This window comes from Carlito syrichta, unplaced genomic scaffold (assembly GCF_000164805.1).
Source record: "Carlito syrichta isolate Samal-C Ts95f unplaced genomic scaffold, Tarsius_syrichta-2.0.1 Scaffold120518, whole genome shotgun sequence".
NCBI lineage: Eukaryota > Metazoa > Chordata > Mammalia > Primates > Tarsiidae > Carlito > Carlito syrichta.
The window spans coordinates 97,098-107,334 of record NW_007064614.1 but is presented as its reverse complement, the minus strand read 5'-3'; the positions used below and the strand labels follow the sequence as shown (position 1 = coordinate 107,334).

Sequence of the window (10,237 nt, the reverse complement as noted above, 5' to 3'; positions counted from 1 at the left end):
TCAGGGTCCGCTTACGAGTGAAAATGTGGTATTCTGTTCTTTGTGTATATGATAGATCACTGAGTATGATCGTAACATCATCCAAGTCAGGCAAAGTCCATACGTGTGTCATTCTTTATGACTGCATAATAATCCAGCGTGTATATGTACCTCTTTTTACTTATGCAGTCCAAGTAGGTGGAGCCACATGCATGCTTCCCCACACCCAGCTAATTTAATCATTTTTCTATATTCATTATGATAGAGGTGTGGTCTCACCAAGTTGCCCAGGCTGGTCTCAAACCCCTGGGCTCAGGCAATCCTCTCGTCTCCACCTCCCAAAGTGCTGGAATTACATTTTTAAGGGTGCAGTTCAGTAGCATTAATTACGTTCTTATTGCTATGCAACCCTCATCACTCTCCAGCTCCAGAACTTTATCATCCCAAACGGAAACCCCACTCAACACTGACTCCCCCATTCTTCCTCCCTCCAGCCCTTGGCAACCACCATCCTACTTTCCATTTCTATGAATCTGATTTCTCTAGGTTCCTCATCTCAGTGGAACCATACAGTAATTGTCCTTTTGTGACTGGCTTATTTCACTTAGCATAATGTCCTCAAGGGTCACCCATTTTTTTCCTTCATTTTTTATGTATGTATGTATGTATGTATGTATGGAGTCACAGTCTCTCTCTGTGACCCAGGCTAGAGTACGGTGGCCTGATCATAGCTCACCACAGTCTTGACCTCCTGGATTCAGGTAATTCTTCTGCTTCAGCCTCCCAAGTAGCTGGGACTACAGGTGTGTGCCACCACGTCTGGCTAATTTTTTTTCTTTGTTGAATTTGTAGAGAGGAGGTCTCTGTATGTTGCCCAGGCTGGTCTCAAACTCCTGGGCTCAAGTGATCCTCACATCTTGGCCTTCCAAAGTGCTGGGATTACAGTAGTGTGAGCTACTGTGTCTGGCTTATTTATTTTCTTTTAAAGGCTGACTACTATTCCACGGTATGTGTACAGACCATATTTTATCTGTCCATCCACTGACGGACACTTGGGTGGGTTCCACCTTTAGGCTATAGTGAATAATACTGTTATGAATGCAGGTGGACAAGTATCCATTTGTGTTCAGTTCTTCTGGGTGTTTACCTGGTATATATCCAAGTACACCTATATACACTTGGGTGTATACCTGGGTAACTCTTTTTGAGGAACCGCCAAACTGCAGAGTCCACATTCTTAATCATTTCTCTGTGCTCAAATCTTACTGAACAGGAAGAAAGGCCTTCTGTCTGTCTCCTTCCTCCTGCCCTGACCTTCCCAATCAAGAAATGTTCCCCTGCCCCAGGGAGAAAGGAGCACATGGAAGGCTGCCTTCCAAGGAAGAGTCTCCACGATGGCGCAAACTCTCTTTCTCTGTCCTCCTTATAGCTCTTTGTTAAACCTTTCATTCTCCCCCACAACTACCCTGCCTGCCCCAAAGGGGACTTTGTTTTCAGTCTCTCCTTGTGTAGTCTGGGTCTCTGCTGACCTTGGAGCAAGCATTCCGAAGAGCTGAGTCTTTCATTTCTCTGCTTCAGGTGCTGCAGGGGTTCCCAGTCATGGATACGATAAAGTCTCATTTTCTTTTTCTTTTTCTTTTTTTTGAGTTGGAGTCTCACTCTCAACCAGACTGGAGTGCATTTTCTTGGCTCAGAATTCAAGATCCTACCTGACCTCCACATCCCCAGGTTCCAGCCAAACCTATGACTGCTGTTTCCCCAAATGCACCATGCCGTTCCTCGTCCCGGCCTGGCAGGTGCTGTACCATCTACCTGGTACAGGACCTAGATTAGTTCTCCAGGGCTGCTGTAACAAGGAACCCCAGACCTGGTGGCTTAAACAACAGAAATGTGTCGTGTCACAGTCTTGGAGGCTGGAAGTCCAAGGTCAAGATGTTGGCAGGATTGGTTCCTTCTGAGGGGTGTTGGGGAGAATCTGTTCTAGGCCTCTGGAGGTTTGCTGGCAGTCCTTAGCTTGTAGACAAACCACCCTGATCTCTGCTTTCAACTTAGCGTTCTCCCTGAGTGCAGATGCCCTCTTTTTACAATATGCCCTCTGGTCATACTGGATGAGGGCCCACTGTCATGACCTCATTTAAACTTGACCACCTCTGGAGAGACCCCATCTTCAAATAAGACCACATTCAGAGGTACTGGGGGTCAGGACTCCAACATAGCTTTTTGGGGGGAACACAATTGACCCCATAAAAAGACACTTTTCTTTTTTCTCTCCTTGGCCCAACTCATCTCTCCAGGCCAAGCCCTGAGACTCCTCCATAAGGGAGTTACCTTCCCTGGGCTGGGTTGAGCTAACTGCAACTGCCCCTGGAGACAGGGCTGCTGAGCTCCTCCTTGCCAGCCGCTGAAAGCCTGAGGGAAACAGGTCAGAGGTGTTATCACTGCTCTGATAAACCCAACTGGCCCGACTTGAGGACTCTCTTCTAAGCCGTGTAACTGCTTCCTGTCCAGCCCAGCATACCTTCCTTCTGCCTGGATTCTCTTCCACTCCCTCTGCTGGAAGAGACTTTCTTGAGAAGCCTTCTCCAGCTTCTGCAGGCAGGACTTTTCTTTCCTTCCCTTTGTGTGTTTCTGTCTATGCATACTTCCCCTACTCCAGGTAGCTTACTGAGTTGTCACTGAGTGTGTGTGTGCATTACGTTCCTAAAGACTGTGAGCATCTCAGGGCAGAGGCTGTGCCTGTTTTTTTGTTTTTTGGTTTTTTTTGTGTTGGAGTATCACTCTGTTGCCCAGGCTGGTGTGCAGTGGCACACTCATGGCCACCCCAGCATCGACCTACTGGGTTTGGCGATCCTTCGCCCTCAGCCTTTCAAGTAGCCAGTACTACAGGCATGTGCTACCACAGTCAGCTAATTTTTTATTTATTGTAGAGATGAGGTCTCGCCAAGTTGCCCAGGCTGGTCTCGAACCCGCGGGCTTAAATAATCCACTTGCCTCAGTCTCCCAGAGTGCTGGGATTATAGGCTTAGCCACAGAGCCTGGCCTGATTCTTAAACAGCCACAAACTTTATTAAACCAAGAATCATGACAGGAAATTAAAGTTGTTAAACAACTGCATAAAAACAGGTTCCTGACTCAATTTTTTCTTTTCTTTTTTTTTTTTTTTTTGAGTTGGAGTCTCACTCTGTCTCCCAGGCTGGAGTGCAGTGGCATGTCCATGGCCACCGCAGCCTTGACCTCCTGGGCTCAGGCAATCCTCCCACCTCAGCCTTCCAAGTAGCTGGAACCACAGGTGAGTGCCACCACACCCGGCTAATTTTTTTATTTTTATTTTATGGTAGAGATGAGGTCTCACCAAGTTGCCCAGGCTGGTCTTGAACCTCTGGACTCAGGCAATACTCTCACCTCTACCTCCCAAAGTGCTGGGGTTACAGGTGTGAGCTACTGTGCCCAGCGACAATTTTTTCTTTTAATTGTGATGAAATTCACATAACATAAAGTCAACCATTTTAAAGTGTACAAGTCAGTGCTATTCAGAATGTTGTACAACCACTACCTATGTAGTTCCAGAACATTTTTATCACTCCAAAAGAAAACTCCTGTACCCACTAAGTAGCCATTCTTCCCTCTCTCTAGACTCTGTCAACCATCATTCTGCTGATTCTGAATTTGACTATTTCAGAGACCTCATGTGGGTGGAATCGTGCAGTATTGGTCTTTCTGTGTCTGGCTTGTTTCATTTAGCAGTGCCCTCAAGCGTCATTCATATTGTTGCATGGTGCAGTTTCCTTCTTTTTAGAGGCTGACTTGAGTTTTATTGGTTGTATAGACCACATTTTCTTTATCCATTTATTAATAGACATTTATTTCCACATCTTGGATACCGGAATACAGCTACAGTGAACCTAGGATTGCTAATATCTCTTCAAGGTCCTGTGGGCTTGCTGGATCACGTGGTGGTTCTAGGTTGAATTTTTTGAGGAACCTCCATACTGTTTTCCATAGCAGCGGCACTATTTTGAGTTCCCACCAACAGTGCTCTCCTTCTTCCCTGATGGTTAAAGACAAATATTTTTTCATATACATGTTGGTCATTTCTCTATCATCTTTGGAGAAATGTCTATTCAAATTCTTAGCCCATTTTTAATTTTTAATTAATTAATTTATTTTGATAAAAATAAGGTCTTGCTCTGTCACCCAGGCTGGAGCACAGTGGCATGGTTATAACTCACCACAGCCTTGAACTCTCGAAAGACCATTTTAAAATAGAGTTGTCAGGTGAAGAGGTTCACACCGGTAATTCCAGCATTTTGGGAGGCTGAGGCGAAAGGATTGCTTGAAGCCAGGAGTTTGAAACCAGCCTGGGCAACATAGTGAGACAACTTCTCTACAGAATAAAAAAAAAAAAAAAAGCTGGGTGTGGCGGCACATGCTTGTCATTCCCGGGAAGCTGAAGAGGAAGGACTGCCTGAGCCCAGAATGTCAAGGCTGCAGTGAGCCATGATCGTGTCATTGCACTCAGCCTGGGTAATGAGTAAGTACACCAACTGAAAACAAAAATAAAATTATTAGGTTTTTTTGCTGTTGAGATGTAGTAGTTCCTTACATATTTTAGAGATTATACCCTTATCAAATATATGGTTTGCAAATATTTTCTCCCATCTGTATATCGTCTTTTCACTCTGTTGTTTCCTTTGCTGTGCAGAAACTTTTTGGTTTGGTGTAGTCCCACTTGTATATTTTTGTTCTTGCTGCCTGTGCTTTTGGGGTCATATCCGTGAATTCATTACCAAGACCAATACCACCTTTGTTTTACCTACTCATACATCGAGAAACATTTTTGACATTTCTATCTTTTGGCTATTGTGAATAGTGCTGCTATGAACATTCACATACAAGTATCTGTTTGAATACTTCCATTTATTTTGGGTGTATCCCTCATAGTTGGATTTCTGGATTGTATGCTAATTCTATGTTTGGCTTTCTGAGGAATCACCAGACTGCCTCTTTGTCCCTTGTGCCTAATACAGGAGATGACACAGAAAAGGTCTAAGTAAATACTTGCTGCCTGGGAGGAAGGATGGATGAGTGAGGGAAATCCTAGATGGACGGATGGGTGGATGTGTGGGAAGGAGGGTGGAGAGGGAATGGTGGGTGAAGAGTCAGAAGGTTGAACGGCTTCCCTGAGCCTCTAATTCTCTGGGTCTCTTCTACCCAGGGTCCCCCCAGCTGCGCCTGGTGGCTGGGCCCAGCAGATGCTCAGGTCGGCTGGAGGTGTGGCATGACAGGCGCTGGGGGACTGTGTGTGACGATAGCTGGGACATGCGGGACTCAGCCGTGGTCTGCCGGGAGCTGGGCTGTGGTGGACCTCGACAACCGGACCCTGCTGCTGGCCGCTTTGGCTGGGGCGCAGGCCCCATCTGGCTAGATGATGTCAGCTGTGTGGGGACCGAGGCTTCACTGTCCAACTGCCCTGCTGCTCCCTGGGGGAAGCATAACTGCGCTCACAATGAGGATGTTGGGGTCACCTGCACTGGTAAGGAGGCCCTAGAATCTGCTGACTCTGGCTGGGCTCTGTGGCTCAGCCTATAATCCCAGCACTTTGGGAGGCCGAGGCAAGTGGATTGCCTGAGCCTGCCGGTTTAAAACAGCCCAGGCAACTTAGTGAGACCTCGTCTCTACAATAAATAAATAAAAAATTAGCTGGGCATGGTAGCACATGCTTATAGTTCCGGCTACTTGGAAGGCTTAGGTGGAAGGATCGCTGGAGCCCAGCAGGTCAACACAGGGGTGACTGTGAGTGTGCCACTGCACTCCAGTCTGGGCGACAGAGTGAGACTCCAACTCAAAAAAAAAAATCTGCTGACTCCAAGAGGGCTTCCTGGAGAGGGAAACAGTACTAACATTGGCACTAACACTGATTGAGCACTTCTTAAGTCCCAGCCCTGTCCTGGGTGTTTTCACACATGTGATCACATTTAAACCACATAATAAGTCTAGGTTGGTGAATGTTATGCCCATTTTACTGATAAAGAAGCTAGGCAACAGAGGTTAGGTAATTTGCCCAAGGTCACACAGCAACTAAGTGGCAAAGCTGGGACTCCCACTCAGAGAAGCTTCTTCCAAGAATCAAGGAAGTCTTCCACAAAGAAGGGAGTTTTAACCGTTTTTAGGTGGAAGGAAGCAGGGCACTGGGAGATGGAGAGAATTTAAGTGAGGGCCAGTTAACATAAACTCAGGCAATGTATTTGTTTGTTCATTCATTCACTGATATCTGTTGAGGCCTATTACTAAGTGCCAGCCACTAAGTGAGCTACTCAAAATGGAATGAACATGATCTTGGTCTTTGAATAGCTCACAGTTCATGGAGAGGAAGAGATGCACAAACAAATTATTGTAAACCCATGTGACCCATGATAGTTGGAGAGGTCACCAAAACCATTCTCAGGCTCCATAGTTTGCTAGGACTCACAGAAACCAAAGAATCTGTTATACTCAGGATTAGGGTTTATTACAGTGAAAAGAACAGACTAAAATCAGCCAAAGAAAGAGGCACGTGGGGCAAGGCTCAGGAGAGACCAGGTGTGAGCAACTGTCCTCGCCCAGTGGAGTTGTGTGGACAGCACTTCATTCCCCCAGCAATGATGTGTGACAACACACATGAAGTCTAGCCAATCAGGAAGCTGCCCTGAGCCTTGGTATCCAGAGTTTTTAATAGGGGCTTGGTCACTGAGACATGGCTGACCAAAAGTCACATTGTTAGATGATCTGGCATGGACCAAGTCCCCAGGTAAACAAAGAATCTCTTATTTCCTATGACATTCTGAAGACTTAGAAGTCACCTCCTAAGAGTCAAGGGCAAAGGGCCAAAGCTTTCTTTGGGCAAGGTTAGTCCTTTACTGCACACGTGCTAATCAGGAAGATGTAAAATGAACAGTGGTGACTCAGAGGATGGAGTCATCAACTCTGTTTGAAGCTAAGGTCCCTTTCCCCCTTCCATGGGAGACCAGAAAAGGGTTTTAAGCTGGAGAGTGGCCTGTCAGACCTAGATGCTCCTCCAGTGGTCGGTGAGAACTGACAGATAGGGAGACCTGTTAGAAGGTACAGGGTCTGTGAACTGAAGTAGAAGCTGAGGAGATGGGGTGGAGGTCGGGTGTGAGGGGATGAAGGGGGTCAGTCACATCCAAATCGTAAGAAGGTGGAAGATGGTTTCAGGTCTGGCTTGCCAGTCTCCTCAGGATCTGATACAGTGTCTGGCTCCTGAGAGGTGCTAAATATCTGTGACATGAATGAACGTGCGAATGAATGAATTAGTGGGAACTTGGTGACCGACTGGAGAGAAGAGGGGCCTGGATGGAGGATCCTGTCACCATGGTGTCTCCACCTTCTCTTCTCTCTCCACCTGCCCTGCAGGGCCCCCTGGCCTGGACTCCATCTCAGACCCCTTCAGTTGGAGCTGGGTCCCTGGGCTAGGTAGAGACCAGGATGCCTGGCTCCCAGGAGAGCTGGCCACCAAGCCCTCCACAAGTCTGACCCCCAGTGTTCCAGAGAAAACAACCACGAAGGTCCCAGGGAAGATGCCTAAGAGTACTAAGAAGTGGGTGACGAAAAATGCAAAGAGACCAACCACTCAACCCCCTGGGATGCCAACCACTAATCACTCCAGGGGCCCGAGCGCCCAAAGCCCCCCAGAACTAACCTCACAGACCACTACAACTCTGACCACTGAGACCTCCCACAGATGGACCCCACATACCACCATCACGCTAACTCCTCAGGCACCCCGGGAACAGACCACTAAGACCATGGTAATGCTGACCACTCACAGCCCCCGAGAAACAACCTCTGAGGCCACCATCAACAGGATCCCTCAGGCCTCCCTGGAGTCATCCACCAAGATCCCAGCAGAAGGGTCTCCAGAGTCACCTCAAAACCTGGCCCCCTCCCCCACTGCAAGCACCCCTGGGGAGTCAGGTGAGCGGTGTGAGGGGAGTGGGAGTGAAGGGAAGAGGCTGGCCTCTTTCCTGACCTGAGACCTTCCACGCAGGCCTGTTCCGGGTTCGTCTGGCCGATGGGCCCAACCGGTGTGCTGGTCGGCTAGAAGTATGGCATGCTGGACGCTGGGGGACAGTGTGTGATGACAACTGGGACCTGCGGGATGCCACTGTGGCCTGCTGGGAACTGGGCTGTGGAAAGGTCCGGCCCCGTGTGGGCAAAACGCACTATGGCCCTGGGACCGGGCCCATCTGGCTGGATGACATGGGTTGTAAGGGAAGTGAGACCTCATTGAGCGACTGCCCCTCAGGGGCATGGGGGAAGCACAACTGTGACCACGAGGAAGACGTGGGGCTCACCTGCACTGGTAACAGGGGGCGGCGGGGCAAGGGGAGGTGGCTGAGAGAATGGATCCAGGTGGGGACAGGCAACTACATCATGGTGGAATCTACAGATCTGGGATCAGGGTAGGGGATCCCAGAGTCGCCCCAGAAGATTCCAGAAGCGGGGGGAGAAGCAGCAAGGATCTCTGAGACAGGCTGCATGGTTAACTGTTACTCAATTTCTCTCAAGGCTATGCCAACGATGATGATTATCCCCCCTGGACCTGGGACCCCACCTCAGGAGAGGATCTGAGCAAGGGGACCACCGTGGCAGGGGTGCCTGGACACACTCTCTCCTGGGGTACCACCAGGCGCCCAGGGATCCCCTCGCCGGCAACAAGGCGCCTGCCAGACACAGGTGAGTGGCGTGACCGTGGGGCCTCCATTTGCCTCCCTGCAGGATTTCTAGAAAGACTCTTCTAAAAGAGCTGACTGAGGTCTCAGGGACGCTGGACGGGTTTTCCTTGTCACCAGAGAACCCAAAAGTGATCTCTCCTTGGGCTGGGCAGAGACACTCTCCTCCAGAGCCCAGAAGAGAACAGCATCTAAGCAACCAGGCGAGGCTTGCATAAATCTCGACCCAGAGTCCACGGCCAAGGGCCACCGTGTCACCATGTCATCATCCCCACTCCCCCAAGCAAGTGAAACCTTACCTGTTCTTGTAGCTTGTGCTCTGGTCAGGGTCAGGCTATGGCTGAGACAGGAGCAGGACTCTGGCACAAGGCTTCTCTCCCTGCCCCGCAAGAGGCAGTCCCTGGGCCTGACCCCCTCCTTCTGGCCAGGGGGGTAAACCTCCCATTCCACAGCTCTGTCCCCTCTGCTCCATGGCCTCTGTCCTCTGTCTGTCACGTCTCCTTCCATCTCTGCTACCACACCACACCTGGGGTCTTAACTGGCCTTGGCTCCCATGTTGCTGCCACTAGCATATTCCCCCACCCCTTCCCTGCCTCTTTGTGTCCCCATGTCCCTGTCTCTCAGGGCCTCTCCTGATCTGTCTGCTGCTCTTTCCCACACTGTTGCTTTTCCTTCCTTTTCAACAGTGTGGGAAAGAGCAGCAGACAGATCAGGAAACTCTCATGGTTTCTATATCTCACTCCATTTTTTTCATAGTTGATTTCTTTTTTTTCCTCTGTGCTGTTCTCTTTTTCTTTCATTTTCAGTTTCTTGCCCTCATCATCTCTAACACTTTTTTCATGGTCATTTCTCTTGTTCTCTGTCATCTTTATCATTTTTTCCTTTATAATAGAGATGGAGTCTAGGTGGTCTCAATCCCCTGGCCTCAAGTGATGCTCCAACCTTGGCCTCCCAAAGTGCTGGAATTACAGGCATGAGCCCTCATGCCTGGCCTTATTTTTTTTTTCTTTTTCCATCGCCAGTTTCACAGTCCTATTATTTATTTTTCCCTCTTTTTCTTTTTTCCGTTTTTCATCATCATCACATTTGTTACCCTATTTTTCACGATCATTTTCTCTGTCTTTTCTCCCGTCTTTCTGTTTTTTCTTTCATGATTTATTTCACACTCTCATCATCTTTATTTCTCACTCGATTTTTCCAGTCAATTTCTCTTTCTCCTGACTTTTTTGTTTTCACTTTGTTTCTCACTGTAATCATTTCTTACTCTATTTTTCATGATCAATTTCCCTTTGTCTTTCTCCCGTATCTTTCTGTTTTCTTTCATTATCAATGTGTTGCTCTCATCATCTCTATTTTCCACTCTCTTCCCCCACAATTTCTATCTTTTCCCCTCTGAGTCTTTCCCGGCCACTGCAGCCTCAACCTGCTGGGCTCCGGTAATCCTTCCACCTCAGCCTTCCGAGTAGCCAGAATTACAGGCGCGTGCTACCACGCCTGGCTGATTTTTTGATTTTATTGTAGAGATGAGG

The 10,237-nt window shown here is 48.3% G+C and overlaps 1 protein-coding gene across 1 annotated transcript in view; it reads left to right on the top strand.

Annotated features, from left to right (window-relative positions):
- SSC5D (scavenger receptor cysteine rich family member with 5 domains) overlaps positions 1 to 10,237 on the top strand; it is a 33,339-nt gene that overhangs the window by 7,936 nt on the left and 15,166 nt on the right. The window contains exons 8-11 of the mRNA XM_021707575.1: positions 5,195 to 5,512; positions 7,390 to 7,950; positions 8,024 to 8,338; positions 8,545 to 8,712. Of these exons, the coding sequence (XP_021563250.1) occupies positions 5,195 to 5,512; positions 7,390 to 7,950; positions 8,024 to 8,338; positions 8,545 to 8,712 (1,362 nt within the window). The remainder of the gene's footprint in view (positions 1 to 5,194; positions 5,513 to 7,389; positions 7,951 to 8,023; positions 8,339 to 8,544; positions 8,713 to 10,237) is intronic.